The sequence below is a fragment of the Podarcis erhardii genome (assembly GCF_964252035.2).
Source record: "Podarcis erhardii genome assembly, chromosome: 2".
Taxonomy (NCBI): Eukaryota; Metazoa; Chordata; class Lepidosauria; order Squamata; family Lacertidae; genus Podarcis; species Podarcis erhardii.
In genome coordinates this window covers 61,748,610-61,769,956 of record NC_138498.1, presented here as the reverse complement: position 1 = coordinate 61,769,956, position 21,347 = coordinate 61,748,610, and the positions used below count along the sequence as shown (strand labels likewise).

Below are 21,347 nucleotides of genomic sequence, written 5' to 3'. Positions count from 1 at the left end.
ATATGGTGAAATCAATTGCTAGTCATCCTCAGAGTAGACCTGTTGAAATCAATGGACCTGGACCCATAGAGTATACTGAGAAGCTTGACTGAAGGCTTTAAAAGAAGACTATACAATAGAATGTGCCTCACAAAAAATACCTAACTTGTTTTGAAATGCACTGTTCTGAAATACAATGCCTGCTTGTGGATGACGAAATGATGCCCCCCTTCCAATTATGTTGTAAAATATAGTGTGTGTGTTTAAGATTTTCTTCACTTAATCACAGCTGCAAGTATTTCATAGCCAAGTCCAAGAAAATGTCCAGCAACATGGGTTCCTTGTGTTAATGTGGGTGATCATTAACAAAATAATTCTGGAAATGCAGGGTTTAGCTGGAAACTAATTAATCTTTGAAATTAATTTTTTCCCCTGTAGAGGTTATTTTCATAATGAAAGAAAGTGGTTATGTGATGTAACACATGTCAACTCCACTTGCCAGCTAATTATACTGCTGACCCAAGAGTCTAATGATGGCCAATGCAAATGTTTTTATTTTTTAAATCGCAAATTGTTAGGCCTGTTGAAATTATGCGCTTGGTTTAAGACATGAAACTACAGTGGTACCTCGGGTTAAGTACTTAATTCGTTCCGGAGGTCTGTTCTTAACCTGAAACTGTTCTTAACCTGAAGCACCACTTTAGCCTATGAGGCCTCCTGCTGCCGCGCCACCAGAGCACGATTTCTGTTCTCATCCTGAAGCAAAGTTCTTAACCTGAAGCACTATTTCTGGGTTAGCGGAGTCTGTAACCTGAAGCGTATGTAACCTGAAGTGTATGTAACCCGAGGTACCATTGTATTTTGATTTTATGACATTTGAGACTGCAATCCTAACACTACTTACGTGGGAGGAAGACCCGTTTGAACAGTAGAACTTGCTTCTGTGTAGACATGGCTGTTGGATTTGCATTGCATTCAATGTAGTGCTAAGCAAAACATTCCATCAGCACAAGTATTTCTCTTTGCACAATGGAACATTATCTAATGTATCTGCTTGCGTACAATCCCTAGAAATGAAAGCAGTGTTCTCCAGCTCAGATCTCTACATATACAAAACACATTTCCCTGTATAAGAAAGCCTTTTAATTTCTGGTCTAGACTGAACTTGCTGTGCTTCCATCTACCTTCTTAGAGTCAGCAGACATAAAAAGCCATAGTTTTCTGCATAAGGGGACCGTCATCAATTCATGAATCCCCCGCCCCCATACCCAATGTATGGAAGTGTTGTTATGATGTGCAAAAGGTTGGATCCACACTAAACATGAGCAGAATTCTTCTCTTGGGAAACACAAGTGGGAAGAGGCAATTTTGATTAATTCACCCTACAACCTACCACCCTTTAAAAAAGGATTGGATAATGTTTTGGAGCAGCATGGGAGACGGTGTTGGAGACTGCAGGGAATACTGGTGAAAATTGCATCACTCTCCCTTCCTCAAGCAGTAGCCCCTGCAGCATCCAAGTCTGCATTCAAACACATTAGCTTTAATAAAAGGCTATTTAACTGGGGCTGGTTTCCCACACCACCCTGAGCTGTGGCTCTTCAGCAGCAGCAGCAGCAGCAGCAGCAGCAGCGTAAGTGATCTGGGGATCAGACAGTAAGGCACAGTGAAGTCAGTGGATTCTGTAATGTGCCTGTGATTATTAATTCCATTCTTCAGGTTGATGATGGTATTAAAAGAGGCTTTAAAATAGGTTTAGTGTTTGAAGATACTTGCATAAACAAACAAAAGCATGTTTCTCATTTTATATTGTTTTCCAGGGAGTTCAGTTTTTCTTTAATTTTTCCCACATTCCCCCCCCCCCTCCTTTAATCCTTCTGGTTTTGATCATGTAGGAAATGGAGCATGAAGAAGCTAAAAGAGAAAGAAAAGAGAGTGTAAAATGCCTCTTTTAAATAGGAGTGAAATGTGGATTCCATTAGTCTCTTCAAACTAAATGCTCACCTCTGTGTTGGGCAGGGGTCTTTGTGGGGATATAGCAAAATGAGCTGGGGTATGAAGAGTCCGTCCTTATTAGCGAAACAAATATTAGCACTCCAGAGGTTTCACTTTATTGTGCTTGACTGCGAGCCAATTTAAATATACAAAAAAATAGTTCAAGGTAAAGTCTTCTTTAGAAAGTACCATTTTAGACTTCAGATGGGGAACTATTAGCATGAGAGAGAGAGAGAAGGCTGAAGCCATTGTCTCTGATTTATTAGCTGCAAAGTAGTCCAAACATGTGATCCACCACCTGTAGTGTCCAAAAAAGACACATATGTATACTGTGTCTTCCTTTGTAGGTAAAATCTCACACATGAAGATACAAGGGATGCCTAGGAAGCCTTTCCAAGAGGGAACTGATTCCAGCTGAACTTTTCCTTCTGTGTGGGACAAGGAAAAGATACATTCTACCAGCATCTTGGTTAACGTATATATAAGCAGCTCTTGTGGCATGCAGGTTGGAAGCTTAACAAACTAGAAGTAGGATGATCACCTGCCCTATTTAATCTGGCCCCAAAATGGTATTTTTTTGACCCTACGTTCTTCCAACTTCACCCTTAGGAGTCAAATTTGTTCTGTCCTTTCTAATGGTTCAGCACTCATACCGTGAAGTTGCCTTACTATTTTCTTTGCTTTAAGTGTTTTTTTGGGGGAGGTGTTTTTCTTTTCTTTCTAAACGTAGTATACTAATTTTCTTAACACTACATGATATCACACTAAGAACTGATGCTACAGTGTGAAATACCTGTATGTTGTACTGTTCATGCTTTGGAGGAGAGCAGTTCTCACACAATTTGTCATCCTCAGAATGAACATTTATATGGTAGGAAAATACTCTCTGTTCTCTGTAATTAATGCTAAATGTGTTGTGTTTTGTTTTTCAGGTCCTCCAGTAAGTACATGGATGTTACTCTTGATCATGAGTCAACAAAGTTAAGGCATTTATTTTCCTTTCTGTGTCATTTCACGGGAACAGTACTTTTGGTAGAGGTGTGTCTAGGGCATAAATTGGTACCAGATGCTGCTTTTCCCTGTGCTTGTTATAGGAATGTTTGGGAAATGCTTTTTTCACTCTCTGCCTACATGGCTTTTTGACTATTTTAAATCTAGTAAAAACATTTTTTTTTCCAAACATCTTTTTGTGGGTCTCAAAAATAAATGAACAATATGCCTGTTTTATGCTTGTATTATTTATTGCAAATGTTAAATTACCTCACCAGCTTCCAGCAGCCTCTAACATGTCTGAGGGGTGGTTGCTACTGATGCTGATGGCACAAGGCTGTGACTAAATGCACCGCATTGTGGCTGGGGAGCTGCGCAATTGAGGTTGTTCAGAAAGTTGTAAACACTGCAGGCATAGAACTTACTCAAAAAAGGTTTTAAACCAGTGTTGCAAATGTGTTTTAATGGGACAGTCATCTAAATCCTAGCTCTGCTTTCCATTCCTACCTACACTCTTCACCCTTCCATGTGCTGCCTTAGCAATAACATGAAGAGAGACCAGTTATATGCTCTATAACTTTAAAGCACATTTGAAATGCATTTCCCCCCTCAAAGAATTCCGGACACTGTAGTTTAAGAGTTCCTGGAAATCGTAACTGTCTGAAGGATTGACTACAGTGCCCTGATTTTGTGTGTGTGTTTCAGGAGGGGGGTGCTTTGTACATGCTTTAAAAGTATATTCTGACATCCAGCCAGGCACAGTGTACTTCAGCAGCACAAAGGCAAGTGGGAGGCAGCTATAGTGGGGGACGAGGAGGCAGAGCTGGCCTCCTCATTAGACGGGGTGAAGTGCCCACCTCAGGCAGTGGAAGTGCAAGAGGTGGCGCTCCGCCACTTCTGCTGCCAAGAGGGAGGCGTTCTGGCATGCACAGTTGCCACTCATCTTCCCCACCTAAAGGTGGAGAAGCTGAGTGAGCAGCAACACTGTAAGGATTGCCCCAGCTCCCACCAAGTTTGGTGAAAGCCAGGGCTCCACCACACTGCCAAGCAGCTCCCTCACCTGCAGGGAAGCTGAGCGGCAGCACTTTATATAATAATAATTTATTATTTGTACTCCAGCCACTCTGGGCGGCTTCCAACAAAGATTAAAAATACATTAAAATGTCACACATTAAAAACTTCCCTGAACAGGGCTGCCTTCAGATGTCTTCTCAATGTCAGGTAGCTGTTTATCTCTTTGACATCTGATGGGAGGGCATTCCACAGGGTGGGTGCCACTACCGAGAAGGCCCTCTGCCTGGTTCCCTGTAACTTGGCTTCTCGCAGTGAGGGAACCACCAGAAGGCCCTCCGTGCTGGACCTCAGCATCTGGGCAGAATGATGGGTGTGGAGACGCTCCTTCAGGTAAACTGGGCCGAGGCCGTTTAGGAGCACCCTGGCTCCTGACAGATTCGGTGAGAGCTAGGGCATTCCTGTGTGCCATGTTACCCATCTGCTCTGCTTCCCAACAGCGGGAAGCCAAGCAGCAACTCTTTGAGCAGCAGTTCGGTGAGAGCCAGAGTGTGGCAGGAGCGGAAGTGGGGGCACAGCACAGGGGCAGGAGGCGGCAATTCCTGTTTCACTCAGGAGAGGATGGGTGCCTTGCATGGGTGATCTACCTAGCTTTTCATTTTACCCATTAAGTTGGGTTGGGTGTGATTTGTCAAAGGGTTCAAGGAAAACACCGTGTCAGGCTGTGAAGCTGCTTTGAATAACTTTGCTCTCTGTAGTTTCATCAGCTGGGCTCATAAAAGTTGTATAAAGACGTTCCTTCAAATTAGTCAGTTCCCTCTCAAATATAGGAGCAAATACAAATAAATATTTAAATTTATTTAGCGTCTAGTAGTAAAACAAACAACCAAAATCTATCAAGAAAGAAAATACATATTTAGAACTCTGTTGAATTCTGCCACTTGTGGCAATTTCACAAAAGTGGTGGTAAGTGTGTTTTTAGTTTAATAATCACTTGTGAAGCTTTTGTGCCCCATTTCACATCTTTCTTAGCACTTGCCTGCAATTGTGAATGGTGGAAATGCAATTTAGTATCCTTAAGACTCAGAAAATGCTTTCCATATAATATTTAAAATGTAACATAAAAAACCCCACTTCTGTATCCCCTGCATAAACATCCTTCTAATACAGCATTGGCTAATATAGATTTTAAATTGTTTGAGGTTGGATTTGAGGTTTCAGATATTTAATTTATCAAAGTGCCAGTTTTGAAATTTGCTGTTGTATCTTGAACATTAGGCATGTCGTGCAATAGGAGTTTAAACTTTTTTTTTCCTTCTTGAGTTTGCTGCAGAAAAATTGGAGGTTGTAGAAAACTTGTTCTTGCTGTGCTTTGTTATCCTGCATGAGCATTAAGCCAGTGATGGATGTTATAAAGAAAATTCATGAGAAACATATTTTAGTGGTATATTTTATTCTACTGGATTCTTTGAAACAGATCTGCTCAAAGTACTCTCCAGTTCAGGCTTTAAAATATAGATACTGCACTAATCTACCAGTTTCATGGAATTTGTGGGTCACTGGTAATTATTAGTAGAATTTGACTATGGCAGTGGGAGCCCATTTTAAAACCATTGCACCGAGGATTTATGCTGGGCTATATGACAGCTTGGCACTCTGTTTAGAGTCTTTTAGCCAATTCTGCAGGAACTGCTACAATAGAATTTGCAATGTGTGCTCACTGATAATTCATGAGAGACAAAGTGTAGCCAACTTGTTTATAGTAACTTTTCACTGGATTTTTTTAAAATCATGGAGATAATTAAATGTTGTTGCTTGCCATACCTCATAATATTATAACTGAAAATGTAACCTTATTGGGTTCCAATTTAGCTATCAATAACACATGTGAATTATCATGGTGTGTTTCCATGTAGAGCTGCATAGATGTTACAAGGACTGTACTTGGTTGCTTTAGATTGCATCCATTGCTACTTGCAAGACCAGAGCCTGATACTCCTTCCACTGTGCAGTTTGTTTACTTTTTAAATTGGACTGTTCATGCAAGATTTATTCCATTTTTGCATCCAATCAGTTTCATTTGGAACTGATGTACTATGACTGAATTGCAAATATGCCTTTTTCACCTAAATAAGGTTTTCATTTACCTCCGTATAATACTTTTTCATAGTTGCATAGCATAGTTTCTTTCTAAGCCTTAACTACAACAATGACAAAGTCCTTCTACTGTCCACAATATTTTTGTATTTGGACAGCATTACATTTAAGACAATTGGTTTCTTCTGAGCATGCCCCCCTTTATTTTCTTTCTTCAGCCATAAGGAATTCATTACTACACATACCATAAAGCATCATACTATGCCGAAAATTCATTCTTCACTCCCCATGCCACCAAAGCTGCTTGTTACTTTTCAGTTGCCATAAATTGGGTTCACATATTAAATATTAAACTTTGTGGTTCAGTATTTATGGCTACTAGATGACTGACCATCCTGTCTGCAGAATGAGTATGCTGTTCAAAAGTGCTTCAAAAGAGCTGGTTACAGAGGATATTAAAGTCACATGCTGAGTAGGTAATTTCTGCAGCCTGAATAATATATTTACCATGCTCTCATAATTTAGCACCAACCATACAAAATATTATAAAACACTCTGTATGGTAAGGTAGAGAGTATGGAGGGTCACTGACACAGGAGAGTTCTGAACTGCATAGTACATACTGAGTCCATTATTATTGGGTTTTCAGTATTATTATTACAATTACCACTACTACTATTACTACTACCTCTACTACTGTTACAGAAATGGGTAGGCCTGTTGGCCCTGGGCCCTCCCTCTGGTAGTGAGAGGTGGGCATATGTCTCTCATTTTAGAGGTGACATGAACAAAGCAGGTGAAAAAAGATAAAATAAGTGGAGAGACATATTCTTTCTCCTTTTTCACCCTCATCTACCAATTGTCATCTCTAAACCTTCCTTTCTTATGAGGAGTTCCTCTAATCTGAATGTCACCCATTGTAAGAAGAAGTGAGCCAGCTTGAAAAGGTACTGTAAGGAGTGCATGGATTGCCTCTGCCCCAGATAATCTTCAGATATCTAGAACCAATCCTATATTTCGCTCTGAGTTCCTATTTTGCTAAGCAAAATTATCGCAATGGGTCAGTTTGGTGTGAGGAGAATTTTGAATGGAACAAAGTGCTCCATTATTTAAAGCCATTGTTTCTTATTAAGCATTTCAGCTATGGAACCAGGCAGAAACTTTAAAAAATTGGAAGAACATTTGTCTGAAAGTGTAAACTGAGTTACTGTTGTCCAGATATCATTCAGTGATCCAGATGCCAAATACATATTAAACTTATGCCCATAAAAATACTTGCATATTCCCCTTCGGCTCATGACCTTCTCAAGGGTTGTAATAGAAGAGGCATGAACTTCGCAGCATAGAATTAAAGAGTGTGTCAGCTAATACATTTTTATGCCACTACTGCATGTATATATAAATAATATAGGTTTATGCCTCTGTTATATGTACACACTGCATAGTGTAACCTGACCTTGCTTTACAGATGCAGCTCTTGCTGCCTTACATTTGCAGAAAAGAATTTATATCTCTGGTTGGAAGCAACATTAGGCAATGGGCCAGCCTAAGGCAAAGCAAAGGGGTCAAGGAAGCAAGCTGCTCTTCCTCTCCCTCTGAGAAGGACTCATCTCCCCCCAGCTGATGTCCACTTGTAGCTCAAAAAGAAGAAAAAGGAGGGAGGCAAAATTCACCCATGTACTCTAATTGCACTCTAAGTTCGCCATGAGTATTCCAATTGCACTTGAACAGCATGACCATAGAGCTACAGAATCAAATATTTGGCTACAATTGTTTTTTAACAATGAAGGTGATTATGTGTGATCCTAGTGACTTGAACATGGTGATGCGTTAAGGACTACAAAATCAAGTGGGATCATGAGGGTATGTTTGGGGAAAGCACCACGTGCATTAACTAACAGAGACACTTGAAGGTTACTTTTCAGCTGAATTTTGGGTTTTTACACTGCTTTCAGTTCTTAGATATACTGTATCAAGTATCCCCTGTTAGTAGAAAAATTACTCTTAGAAAAAGTTGTTCTATGTGGACTAATGAAGATTAATGCAGTGTTGGGTCTAAGCCTGCAGGACGAGAGTTTAAATCTTTGCTGGTATTCAACTAAGTTTTACTCAGTGTAGACCCATTGAAATTAAAGAACATGACTAAGTCCATTAATTTCAATAGGTGCACTCTGAGTAAAACTTAGCTGAATACTACCCATAATGGAGAATGGTCTTAGGCAGATCACAATCTGACAACCCAGTCTACGTCATATGGTTGTTGCACAGATAAAAATTAAAGAAGGATATACTATACCCAGACATGACCTCTGTTCTGCTCTCCTGCTGCTCCGGGGACAGGAGTTGTCCCCTGCAGAGCTTCTGTTCCCTTTCAGATCAACCCCTGACTTTTTATATTCTATGATGCCTTGCTGTTGTTAAGTGCAATTGACTGATCTTATTGTTTTCCTTATTTAATATCACAGGGGCAGTCAGGACGAGTTGGTTACCCGGTAACTTTGCCTTTCCCTTTATTTTGTAATCTTTTCTCCAAACTGCACATCATTCTGAACCTCAGTCTTCTTACTATCCCTGTCAGCACACTCTCTCTCTCCCTCCCCTCCCCCTTCCCCCTTCAATCATTATCATAGTTTTAAGGTTTTAATATTAAATCTTTGAAGAGCTGTTTCCAAATGCATTGGTAGCAATTTATTTAATTGGCATTAGTGGATGAGCAACTAGAATGCAGGTTGGCAGTCTTGGATCTCATCCAAAGCTACATGAAACACCCACGTGCACAGGCTTCCACCTTCTGTCCAGTGTAAGGGGGAAGGCATGTGCATGCAACAGAATATGCATCTTAGAAAAACAGAATAAGCATTCTCAAAGTCTTCATTCACACAGGAATTACAAGCCTGTTTGGCTTGGTTTGTTTGTTTGTTTTTAGGAAGGCCAGTGCTGAAACAGATTTCCGTTGAGATATCTCAGCGTTTGCTTAATTGTAAACAGAGAAAGGCTTATATTTAGTTGTGATCTACAGATTATTACAGTACAGCAAATGCACAGTTATTTATCTGGCTGTTAAAGAAAAGAACAGTTGGGGTGTTTTTGAAGTCATTTACATGAATATGTGTTAGGGCTAGTATCTGGGATCTGCCTTGCCGCAAGATCAGTTGATAGGCATTTGTTACGTATTGTCTACTCCAGATATATTCTCTCAAATCTTGCTTCTATTGCTGGAACATTATTATTATTATTATTATTATTATTATTATTATTATTATTATTACAATTTCCAGCATGTAATGTACCATAGTTGTATCTGGGGAAATGCAATTTGTTTTCCAGATAACACATCCATCGTTGCTGTTTTTACTGTGTGAAATGTGGTTGCATGGCTATCACGAATACCTATTTGATAATGCTGTGATAGAAATGATAAAGGTGTCTTAAGTCCTGTGCAATTTTTATGACTGTTTGTTTAGTTTTATTTAATAACTTTTTCAGCTTTAGGGTGCAGTTCCAAGTGCATTTTACCTGGAAGTAGCTCCAGGTTATCTCTGCCTGATTTCTGAGTTGATTATACGATTGCACTATTAGAGGCAGACACGTTTGTCATTTTAGTACTCCAGTATGACAACATCATGTAGCAATAAAAAAAGTCTGTTGAAGCAAACATTTGCAAGGTTACTTCCTTTTTACATACCTGCATGCCGTTTTTTAAGGTTAAAATCAGACGGTGGTGTATTCTTCCTCTGTAAACACTGTACAAATACACTACTTTTGTTTGCGGGTTTTTAAAGAACAAGTGGCATGCTCCTAGCTCTTTTTCCCATTCATTACATTGGCATAGCATGAGAAGCAATTAAGTGTAGCAATTAATTACTGATAATGTGAGTTGTGGGTGGGTGGGTGTGGTCCTAAGAGGAGAAACACTTCTGGTGATGTCTGTATTAAAGACAAATATAGAGCGTAAATGAGCATTCTAGATAAGAGAAAAGCTGGACCAGCTATAGAAGTAGCAAAGATTTACCTACTGGGTGGAGTTCTGCGAAAGCCAAAAGCAAAAAAATAGGTACCAACTTGTGTAAAAACCTTCTTGGCTTTCAGGCGCTAAGAATGTAATTTATTAAAGATTAGGCAAACAGGGTTTGTTCTAAGTGGTCTGCTTAAATATAGTCACTAGAAATTTGAATGCTCATTTATGAATTAGCATGGGTCGTAGAAATACTCTTACTGACTACTCTAATCGTGTGTGTGTTTTTAAAAAAGCTTATTTCTTGCAGTCTTAGCTCTATTTTTAGTCACAATCCCCTGCAAACAGGAAATGTTGGAATGTACTAATCCCCTATAGTTACATACCAATGGGTCTGTAATACATTTATAATCTGTCCTCAGTGGGGGGATGCTTGGATACTGGCACATTAAAATTCATTCCTGGGCTCACCCTTTGTTCCAGAGCAAATGATCCATTATTGTCCTTGGCAAGCATCAAATTACTTCCCCTGGACTCAAACTGGTATGTAGTACTCCATGAGCACAGTTGAGAAACTCCATTTTAAGGCTCCACTATTAGCTTTGTTTTCAGTGTGACTACAAGATCTCCATTGAGGTAGAGGGACATAACAACTCCACCAACCTTTTTGGACCAGTGGGCACATTTCAAATTTTGAAAGAGTACTGTGGGCACCAGTCATAAATGACCACATACTTTTGAGTAGACATGGATTTCATTGTGCTCTAAGTTTACTATACAGTGAATCCATAACGACTTCCTGGCCTGTACTTCCTGCACACCAGGAAACATTCCTAAACCTCTGCAAAGTTTTCACATTTTGAGAGGAGAGTAGTATTTGCAGAAAATAACTTCTAGGGACACAGGAAAGATGCATCCTGGTTGCTGAGGAAAAACAAAGGGAGATTCCAAGGACTAGAAAAGAAAGAAGCAGGAAAAGTGCAGTAAGCAAGGGGACCATAATTCTTTAGATCCCCAGGGTGTCCAGCCATTTCCTGGTGTCCAAACAACTCAACTTATCAGTCATAGCTCTGACTTCATACAGCAGGTAAAAACACTGTGACAGGCAGAAACAGCCAAGCTGACTATTTCAGAGAAAATGCTTAGAAGGGTACCTGCACATTTTGCTTTATAACTTTCTTTCTAGGAGGACTAGGTATTTACAATAAAACAAAACAAAACAAACACAATAAAAAGCTCAGTCTGGGGGCCTTGCCTGGGGGTAAGGCAACGCCTTCACAGGTAATAGGTTGGCAAACCCTGACATAAAACAACAGATCCTTTTTGGGAAGTCCCAATTACAGGTGCAGTGACCTGATCTGGCTTGGGACCACAGTTGAGTGCAAGAGGTTAAAACCTCACATGTACTAAGGAGTTGAAGATTTCTCCTTCCTCTCTGTAGTTTGATCACTGCACTTGGGCGTGACAGCCTAAGAAATATGAAAGAGAGAGAAGTACAGTGGTACCTTGGGTTACATACGCTTCAGGTTACATACGCTTCAGGTTACAGACTCCACTAGCCCAGAAATATTACCTCGGGTTAAGAACTTTGCTTCAGGATGAGAACAGAAATCGTGCTCAGGCGGCGCGGCAGCAGCAGGAGGCCCCATTAGCTAAAGTGGTGCTTCAGGTTAAGAAGAATTTCAGGTTAAAAGCGGACGTACCACTGTATCCCACTTCTGCTGGTATGACAACATTTGATAAATTCCTGTGGGTGGAACTGATGTTTTACACACTTACATTCTAATAATGCTACCCATTGGCTGCCTTGCCAATCACTTCAGTTCTCTTCAGCCCAGTTAATCCTGGTAGTATCATAACCCTTGCCAGCACTAGCGTAGCTGATACCAATTTAGCTTCAGCCTTCAAATAGCTATTAAAAGTACAGTAAGCATTATCAGGTATTGTGGCCAAAACAAGAATGCAATCGCATGGTCCTTCGAAGAAGAAAGTGGATAGATCAAATAAAATGTGACAGTCACAGCGCCATCGGGTACGGAATGTTCAGAGTGGGGAATTAACTCTTTATTGTCAAAATTATACTTGCAAGTTAGGGAAGAGTGTGTCTATCAGTCCAGCATCTCTCAGCTACTCCTAGGTGTGCACCCAATAAGGCAGTTGCAGCAACAGAGAGGCCCTGCCCCGACTTCAGCTTATGTATCTCCCCTATCGAAGACTCCAACTGTGTGATTTTTTTAGGGAATCAAATGAGAACTATAATTGAGAGCTAAATGTGACACCATTCATGCAATTAGCATGCAATTTTTTATTTTTATTTTTAAAAATCTGTAAATAGGAGGTACAGTTGAGGGGGGCTAATCCAGATCAGGAGTTTGCCATGGGAGGAAAGATCCTCCTGGATCTAGTGTTTTTAGTGGATAGGAGTGTCTATCTGCAGGTATGGCTGGTTCTCCAGCCAGGTTTTTCCAGGATAGAGAAAGTCCAGCTACAGTAACACATGCTCTTGTAACCTCCTGTTTGGACACTTGTAATGCGTTCTTTGTGGAGCTCCCCTTATAGATACTACAGAGGCTGCAGCTAGATCAGAATGCAGCAGCTAGGGTCCTAATGGGCGTCACCAGCCAGACACATATTATGCCAGCCTTAAAAGATCTGACCTACTCATCAGTGTACTTCCAAGCCTCAATCAAGGACCATATTTAACATACAAAGCCTTAAATGACTTGGGCCACAAATATCTGGGTGGAGAGACTCCACCCATATTAACATGTCTCTCCACGAAGCGGCCCTGGTAGAGTTCAGGCAGTGGTAGCGCATGTGAGGGCTTTCTCCATGACAGCCCTGAGGCTGTGGAATGCATGCCCTTCCAAGCTACGTTATATGCTTCTTCAACATTACAAGTTTCCTCCTGTCAGACCTAATCCTCGCCAGTACCAAAATACAGGCAGGCCCACGGTATTTCCCCCTAACAAGTAGCAACCAAGAAGAAAATGAACACAGGTCTCATTGCTCCTGGAATCTGCCAACTGTAGGAGGACCTTCCCATTGCTGCTTCTGGGGGGAAAAGCATCACGAAGCAACTAGCTCTTGAGACACCAACTGTCCACCTGAAAATAAACTATGCTCACAACCACATAATTCAAAAGCAACCTTTTTACTTTACACAAAACAGCATTACCAGTGCAAAATTGTTTTGGGTCAATAATGAGAAAATTCTGAGATTTTAAATGCAGGATTTTTCTTTCTTTCTTTTTAGAAGATAGCAGTATAAGACAGTACAGTTTCAGTACTCGTTCCCCATTTTAAAAACAAATTGCAAGACAAAAACAAACCAAATCCAAAATAACAACAAAAACCACCCGGAGAAACTGAAAACTAACACACAAATACAACAGTAAAGCACTAATTAAAAGGAAACCCCACCACAAATGGGTAGTGTATGCCCACCATACACATACCACAAGTACATTTTGGGATATGGTTTGCTTTCATCTTGCAATTTGGTTTAGAACTGGAAATGAGAAGATTCTGCAAAAGGCTTGGAAGAGAAAGCAGCAACTTACTGTGCTTCATCCTAGTACTATATTTATGAGAACGGCTTTTGTCAAACAGAGTAAAACCGTTCTCTTCCCTTTCTCTCCTCCCTTTCTCCATTGCCTATCGCCAAATGTATTTTCGTTTTCCAATGTTCTTGCAACTGCTGAGAAGCAAAAAAGTGTTTTCCTTGTGTCTTGCATCCCTGAATCCCCCCGGGACTCACCAAGAAGCACTTTGAATCAATCTAAAGGTCTGATTGGATTTTAATTACAGGGAATAGGGTTGGAAGGTTAGTGACCTTGCCTGCTCCTCTCCGTGCCCCGCAGAATGAAAACCACTTGAGTTCAATTTACTGCTTTCTGGCATCCCTGCACACATTGGTGACCTCCAAACAGTGTCTCTGTGTCTGAAGTCTGTCAAGTCAATCCTTCAAGAACTGCAATTAGGTCATGCACAGTTGGGAAATATTGGGACTCACAATATCATTGCAGTGTGAGAACAGATTTCAGTACCCATTATATTTAAATTAAAAGTTTCTCAACAAAAGCTTTAAAAAAGCAATTGCAGAATGCAGACCACCGTTAGATCTCATGTGTCCAGCAGGCAGTGGGGAGTTGTCAATGTGGTGTGTTAACAAGCAGAACCTGATTTCCAGTGTGATGGAAGACGGAATAAACTTGCTGAAAGAGGGTTCCATGTTGGGGGGGATAAAAAAACGAAGGATTCAAAGTTTATGTGGAAATGGATTTTGCTAGAAATAGGATAAAATAAGATTAGGCAAAATGTTTCTCTCCAACACCTGCAGTATGTAGCTTGGAGTGAGTAGAATTGACCTTGTCATCAGAAAAGTACCTGGGGCACCACTTTGTTGGGGTTCTGCAACAACCAGTTTAATGCACATGTTACTCAGGAGCTTCTTCTTCTTCTTTAGCGATCACTCATAGCCGAGTAAGATTGTCTTCCATACACACAGTTTTAACAATGAGTCCGTAAGTGACTGTGGAGGCCAATTCTGGACCCACACATCCTTCCATAGTGGGGACATTGGTTCCCAGGCAGGAGTTGATCACGGTGTGGATTTGCCAGGCGTGCCTTCCTCTTAGCATGTTTCTCCCTTGCGTTCTGAGTTCAAGTGACCCTGCTAGGAGTACAATATTCCCGATGGCATCTCTCACAAGGGTCATACGAACATGCAAGCCTACTCACCATGACAAGGTGATGATCCAGCGAGTGAGACTCAGGATCAACAGGATGCAATAGTAGATCCTGCTCTTTGGGGGGATAAAAAAAGATGAAGTTGAAAAAATGAGGTGTTTTGACCACAAGAGAAAGGCACTCTACAGGAATTCATTGGACCCAGTGATGGGAAATATGTTGCATGGAGCTGAATTTGAAGCTGGGCTTGTCACGTCCAGGCCATAACCACTGTACTTTGAATGTAGTTTTTTAAAAGATAAGTGGAGGTGATGCGGTTTCTATGTTTACTAGAAATGCTGGGCAGTAATCTTATCTTCTCCAGTGTTATCCAGTGTCCTAATGACACATGTAACCCAGTTTTAAGAAGGGGCAGGTTAAGAAAGGTCTGCTGTGAGGATGTGTGTTCTGCACACATACACACCTTACTTAGTCATGGTGCGCAAGATGAAGGTGCACATTTGCTAACTGGATGTACCTTCTCAGGAGAAGTATAAGTACCTCAACAAAGAACCAAGTGTCAAGGAGCAAAAATTATCTAATATTTCTTCTTAACAATGAATTATTATGATGTAAACTTGCCTAAAAATATTTATCATCCTATTCTCTTATAGTATCTAACTTTTGAAACAAGAGTTCAGTGAATGTGTCTGTGTTTGTGTGAGAGAGTATGTATTCAGGTACTGATCCCTGATTGTGACAGAAACCTTAGTCATGATCTTGATCTTCTTGAATTTGCTTTCTCTTAATGTGGGTGGCGCTGTGGGTTAAACCACAGAGCCTAGGACTTGCGGATCAGAAGGTCGGCAGTTCGAATCCCCGCGCGACGGAGTGAGCTCCCGTTGCTCGGTCCCTGCTCCTGCCCACCTAGCAGTTCGAAAGCACGTCAAAGTGCATGTAGATAAATAGGTACCGCTCTGGCGGGAAGGTAAACGGCATTTCCGTGTGCTGCTCTGGTTTGCCAGAAGCGGGCTTAGTCATGCTGGCCATATGACCCGGAAGCTGTACGCCGGCTCCCTCGGCCAATAAAGCGAGATGAGCGCCGCAACCCCAGAGTCGGCCATGACTGGACCTAATGGTCAGGGGTCCTTTACTTTTTTAATGCAGGAGGCAGGTGGAAAAGCTTTCATGGAGTATCTCCAAGTATCTTAATGAGGTGCTTTTGCTGAATATGGTCTGGAGCCGAGGCAGTGCATCAAATTGGTACTATGTCCCAGATAGGGATTTCTGTACCCTCCCACTGACCTCCTGGCCGGATGGAGTTCTTTCTTCCAGTGGTCTCTGGGCCTCAGAATATATATGAAAACTAGTTGAGTTAAGAGCCAGTTTTGTACTCCCAGCAAAGGGACTCTAGCCAACACTGAGTAATTTGCCAGACTACATTCAAAATCTGTCGTATTCCTATAGGTAAAATGAAACTTTATCAGCGTATTATTTCTGTTAGTTAGTAAAAGAGCTAAGCATTTTAGAATGGTGCACCAAACATAAACTTTTTTATATATAGAAACAGCCACTCTATTTTTATAGTGAAATAGAGATTACATCCTGGCAAGGAAGCATACTCATAGCTAGTTTGAATGTAAGCAGTTTTGTTTTAGCTTAGATACACATAGCAAGCGGTAAAATGTTATGTGCTTTCCCCTAGAAAACGTAATACCCCCCCCCCCACACACAACAAATTGTTCTATGTATTCAGAATTAAACAGCTGCACAAGGAGGAAGACATAACGAGACGTTTTGTGTTGTTAAAAGACTGCCTAGTCTATCCATGCAATTGTGTAGACTCATTCCTTAGACTCAGCCCTTCTGCATCAGTTATTTAATGTCCTGTTATTTTTTATCGTGGGCAAAATCACTAGGCAAATTCAAGTACAGCCCAGCATCCACAACCAGAGGGATTTCCATAGGGCTCAAAAAAACCAAATTTCCCCAATTCATGCACATAATGTTGTTGGTTTTTGTGTGTGTGTGCAATCAGCACACCAAGTAATTACAGTGGTACCTCGGGTTACAGACGCTTCAGATTACAGATTCCGCTAACTCAGAAATAGTACCTCGGGTTATGAACTTTGCTTCAGGATGAGAACAGAAATCGTGCTCCGGCAGCGCGGCAGCAGCGGGAGGCCCCATTAGCTAAAGTGGTGCTTCAGGTTAAGAACAGTTTCAGGTTAAGAACGGACCTCCAGAACAAATTAAGTTCTTAACCCGAGGTACCACTGTACAAGTATTTGGAGTTTCTTTCTATGCCTCTTATTCCTGTCCAGCCCTTCTTACTTGTCTTTGTATGTGCCAAATACGGAGAAAACAGTGCTGCACTGAGTCCTATGATAATTCCTCTGTGTATGAGTACTGCACCTGCTGGGATGGAATCATTCCCATAATATGTTTAAAAGGAGAACGTTACTCATGAACTTAGAGCTAGATGAACCGTTATTGATTCCCCACCCCCACCCCGATAATCAGAACTGAAGACTTTGCTTAGTGTTCAAAAGTCAGTGTAGTACTAGCACATTGTGATTTTTAAATTGTCTGTATAATGTACATTAACTACTGTCATTATTGGCTTGTTATCCCTAATAATTAAAAAAAAATCTATTTTATAATAAAGTAGTGTCAAATATGTCAATTTCCTATTCCATGGTGCACCAGCTTATCAACAGATATGAACCCAGAGAACTGGAAATTTGTTGGTGTGCTGCATTTATATCCCACCTTTTTCTCCAAGGAGCTCAAGGTGGGATACATGGTTCTCTTCTCCTTCACTTAATCCCCACAACAACTCTGTGAGGTAGGTTAGGCTGAGAGGCAGTGACTGGCCCAATGGCACCCAGTGAGCTTCATGTCCAAGTGGGGATTTGAACCCTGGCCTCGCAGGTCCTACACTAACACTCTAACCACTGGTTCTCAGTTATAGAATTTATTTGGCTCCATGATTCTTGGGGAGCAGGTGATATTAGCTTATCTACAGCCCTAGGGACATTTAGAATAGCCCACCCCAAAAGGACAGAGAATTAGAATTCATATTGAGCTAAAGTGCAGTATTAAAATACCATGTGCAGCAGTATCCTGGTTGTATGGTAATGATCAGGTGACAAAGGGAAGAGGCAGAACTCAAAGCAGTAGCTTTGAAAGTGTTTTCTTTGGACTGCTTGTAGGGGCCGAAAGGAATAGATCAGCCTCCTTAAGGAACCAAATTTGATACCCTCACCTTGCTTAACCTTTTACCATCTTGGAGCGGCCCCGTTGAACTATTTGAGTAACGAAGTACAAGTCAGCATAATAAAAGTGACAGGCTCTATATTTGGAAGACATTTACAGGCCCAAGCACCTCACTGAGATTTAGGCATAACTTGGCTCCACTTTAGTAAAGAATTCAAGTACATGGTTTAAACCCCACTGACATAAGCAGAGCTTGAGTTTATATTATGGGTGTTTTGCTAGTTAGAGAATTGCCCGCTGCAGCTGATAAAGATCCCTAATGGAAAGCTCAGCAATCTACGCTGGGAACAGAAATTACAGTCTTACCAGTGCTACTTAGAAGTGTCTAGGAGAAATAAGAAACCATCTTCTGCAGCAGGGAATCCCAGAGCTGGTAGACAAGACTCTTTCTAGCCATACCTAGTTGAGCTTTCCCCATAATACAGTGGTACCTCAGGTTACATATGCTTCAGGTTACATACGCTTCAGGTTACAGACGCCGCTAACCCAGAAATAGTGCTTCAGGTTAAGAACTTTGCTTCAGGATGAGAACAGAAATCGTGCTCTGGCAGCGCGGCAGCAGTGGGAGGCCCCATTAGATAAAGTGGTGCTTCAGGTTAAGAACAGTTTCAGGTTAAGTACGGACCTCTGGAACGAATTAAGCACTTAACCCAAGGTACCACTGTACATAGTATTCCTCTCCCCATAATGAAAGTTGCAAGCATTTTGGCTAATCTTGGTCCTTAGCACTAACAAACTTGGGATTTTTTCCTACATAGATAGAAAAATATCATCCATACCTGTAGGTACTGAGAGTTCATAGAATCATAGAATCATAGAGTTGGAAGAGACCACAAGGGCCATCGAGTCCAACCCCCTGCCAAGCAGGAAACACCATCAGAGCACTCCTGACATATGGTTGTCAAGCCTCTGCTTAAAGACCTCCAAAGAAGGAGACTCCACCACACTCCTTGGCAGCAAATTCCACTGTCAAACAGCTCTTACTGTCAGGAAGTTCTTCCTAATGTTTAGGTGGAATCTTCTTTCTTGTAGTTTGGAGCCATTGCTCCGTGTCCGCTTCTCTGGAGCAGCAGAAAACAACCTTTCTCCCTCCTCTATGTGACATCCTTTTATATATTTGAACATGGCTATCATATCACCCCTTAACCTCCTCTTCTCCAGGTTAAACATGCCCAGCTCCCTTAGCCGTTCCTCATAAGGCATCGTTTCCAGGCCTTTGACCATTTTGGTTGCCCTCCTCTGGACACGTTCCAGTTTGTCAGTGTCCTTCTTGAACTGTGGTGCCCAGAACTGGACACAGTACTCCAGGTGAGGTCTGACCAGAGCAGAATACAGTGGCACTATTACTTCCCTTGATCTAGATGCTATACTCCTATTGATGCAGCCCAGAATTGCATTGGCTTTTTTAGCTGCCGCGTCACACTGTTGGCTCATGTCAAGTTTGTGGTCAACCAAGACTCCTAGATCCTTTTCACATGTACTGCTCTCAAGCCAGGTGTCACCCATCTTGTATTTGTGCCTCTCATTTTTTTTGCCCAAGTGCAATACTTTACATTTCTCCCTGTTAAAATTCATCTTGTTTGTTTTGGCCCAGTTCTCTAATCTGTCAAGGTCGTTTTGAAGTGTGATCCTGTCCTCTGGGGTGTTAGCCACCCCTCCCAGTTTGGTGTCATCTGCAAATTTGACCAGGATGCCCTTGAGTCCATCATCCAAGTCGTTGATAAAGATGTTGAATAAGACCGGGTCCAAGACAGAACCCTGTGGCACCCCACTAGTCACTCTTCTCCAGGATGAAGAGGAACCATTGATGAGCACCCTTTGGGTTCGGTCAGTCAGCCAGTTACAAATCCACTGAGTTACTTGTGTAGACCCCAAATATCCTCTCCCAACTCAATTTTTATTTTTGTGTTTATGTGTGTAAAAATCAGTACTCTCTTGATGCACTATGGCTTATGCATGGGGTTGTCCATGTTGTATATTTTTTATTGTGGCCTTACAAAACAACTCATATATCCTGTTTTGAGTCAAAAGCTACTGTGTGTTTGTGTGCCTTTCTTCTTTTTCTACCTTGCACATTTTTCCTAAGCTTAAAGGCGCCCTCTAGTGCTTTTTGGGCTGCAAGAAGACAGCAGTCTTATGTTCCGTTATTTCAGGAAAGTGTTTACTTGAAAATATAGCTATTCCCAGCTCTTCTGTGCACTGATCTGTATCTAGATGCAGTATTCAGCCACAGTAGAGATATAAAGCAGATGCAGAAACAAAACAAAAGCTTGAATCAGTGGGATAGCTAGGCACCACGCAGTACTACAGTTGACACTGCAACTAGACTGCTGTCATTGCCAAAGGGCAAGAAGGAGTAGATTAATAAAGAGGTAGGTACCAAAAATATAGACTATTTTAGAAAGGAAACACCATTTTAAAATGTTAAAGTAGAAAAAATATTGAATCTCCATGCTATAGACACAAAGATGGAAGGGTTTAACATAAGATGAGTTCTTTAACAACCTTAGTTTACATTTTAATCTAACCCAAGAACCCCTTAGCATCTAGCCTATCCCAGCTCCTCTGTTCCATCAAGAGTGAGCTAATGGCAGCCATAGAGAATCTGGCAACCCCACATGTAAAGCTCTTTTCTAAAATCAAGCATATCAGTCAATGCCAATCAGTGGAAGGACAGGCAGAGAGTTCAGAGGATATAGAAAGGAGTTAAGAAATTGTACAGAATTTCTTAATCAGCATGGCTAACTTTAATATATTGTGCAGATAAACTTTTAACATCATTTCATTGATAAAATTGGATAATATTTGGATATATTTGTAATATATCACATCTGAAATAAGAATGGAGCTGTGTAGAAGCAATGGCTGGCTTCACGGTTTTTCCCAAATTGTGATTTTTGCACAGCATGCGCGCGCGCGCGCACACACACACACACACACACACATATCATGATTCGCAATATATTGCCAGGTCAAAAATTATGAAATCAATATCATGATATGGACTTGAAACCAGTTTTGGAAACCCAGCCAGATGGGCAGGGTAGATTGATTGATTGATTGATTGATTGATTGATTGATTGATTGATTGATTGCCCACCCCTAACACACATCATGATTCGTGATATATTTCCAGGTCAAGAAAGATGAAACCAATATCGCAATATGGACTTCAAACCAATTTTCTTTCACAGTCCTATCCTGAACTACTAAATAATAATTGCTGCAGAGACAATGTTCACATTTTCAATATTCATCAGTTATGCAGGATTGTTTTCAGGCCTTTTTGCACACTTTTTTTCAATACACCGTGACATCTTACAGCCTCAGTCTGAATGAATCAAGAGTTTGAATGAACCAAAAGTTTCTG

The 21,347-nt window shown here is 41.1% G+C and overlaps 1 protein-coding gene across 1 annotated transcript in view; it reads left to right on the top strand.

The window, feature by feature from the left end:
- The window catches only part of COL23A1 (collagen type XXIII alpha 1 chain), a 310,455-nt gene that overhangs the window by 213,606 nt on the left and 75,502 nt on the right, over positions 1 to 21,347 (top strand). The window contains exon 4 of the mRNA XM_081851422.1: positions 8,538 to 8,564. Coding sequence (XP_081707548.1) covers positions 8,538 to 8,564 — 27 coding nt within the window. The remainder of the gene's footprint in view (positions 1 to 8,537; positions 8,565 to 21,347) is intronic.